At 39.9% G+C, this 990-nt stretch overlaps 1 protein-coding gene across 1 annotated transcript in view; it reads right to left on the bottom strand.

The window, feature by feature from the left end:
* Positions 1 to 183: 183 nt before the first annotated feature.
* The window catches only part of LOC103808342 (histone acetyltransferase KAT6A-like), a gene marked incomplete at both ends in the record, with an annotated part of 2,631 nt that continues 1,824 nt past the window's right edge, over positions 184 to 990 (bottom strand). Inside the window, one exon of the mRNA XM_009081122.1 lies at positions 184 to 319. Coding sequence (XP_009079370.1) covers positions 184 to 319 — 136 coding nt within the window. The remainder of the gene's footprint in view (positions 320 to 990) is intronic.

Here is a 990-nt window from a genome sequence, read left to right as displayed (position 1 = left end):
GTCCCAGCCTGGAGTGCTGCATGGGATGAGTATGGCCAACGTGCAGTCCTTTTCCAAAAGTTTGTATTAAAGAATAATGAATGGCTCTTAACTGTAAAACAAATCACCTCACAGAGTAGACAGACACTTCAGAAATACCCAATGCCCTACAGAATCCCACATCTTCCCCTTGTAGAGACTTACGTTGCATTTTGATTCTTTAATCTGTTTTTGGGACGTCCTATTGGGTTCGCATAGCGTCTTTTTATTTGTGCTGCCTTCTTCTGTAAAAGTTTTCTTCCTTTCTTCCGTGGCCGACATATTTGACATATCCACATACCTATAAGACAAGTCCTCATCACTCAATGTAAGAAACATCTCAATAGGACAAAGAAATACAGGCCTTAAGCCATCTGAGAGTAAGGGCAGGGACAGTACCACAGGCCCTGATTATCACATATACATCTAAGGAAAATTTGTGTATGTTTCAACAATCTAAACTCAAGTCCAGGAAATGTTCCCCCCCTCCGGCCAAATACTTTCTACAAACATGCAGGAACTTTAATTGGTAGCACCTCATCAGAAAAACAATTTAATGGTTAATTATCCCACTATCTGCTTACAACTATACTACTTCCAACTATCTTCTATAAGCAAATTTTCTTCTAACTAACAAGGAAGACTCTTCCATAGATACTCTGCTTTCTGATGGAAGAGAGAACTTTGTCTGGGACAGAGACTCTACTGTCCAAATGGATATGACTTCTAAAACTTAGAAGTCCATCTCTTTTTTTTGCACAAGGCTATCCATTCAAATGGAAGCTGATCATTTTAATCTGTAGGGATCACTTCTATTCCTCCAAACCTCAAAGATTTTTTTCCAGAGCCCTTCACAGACAGTAACACATGGGAAGCAGGAGACAGTGGAAAATCTGTATGTGGAGTTGTGACCCTTCTCTGGTTTCTAATGCCTGCAAAGCAATTCTGTAAAGAACAAGCTAAACGGTGCTA

Source organism: Acanthisitta chloris, unplaced genomic scaffold, assembly GCF_000695815.1.
Source record: "Acanthisitta chloris isolate BGI_N310 unplaced genomic scaffold, ASM69581v1 scaffold9118, whole genome shotgun sequence".
Taxonomy (NCBI): domain Eukaryota; kingdom Metazoa; phylum Chordata; class Aves; order Passeriformes; family Acanthisittidae; genus Acanthisitta; species Acanthisitta chloris.
This window is presented reverse-complemented; position numbering and strand designations above follow the sequence as displayed.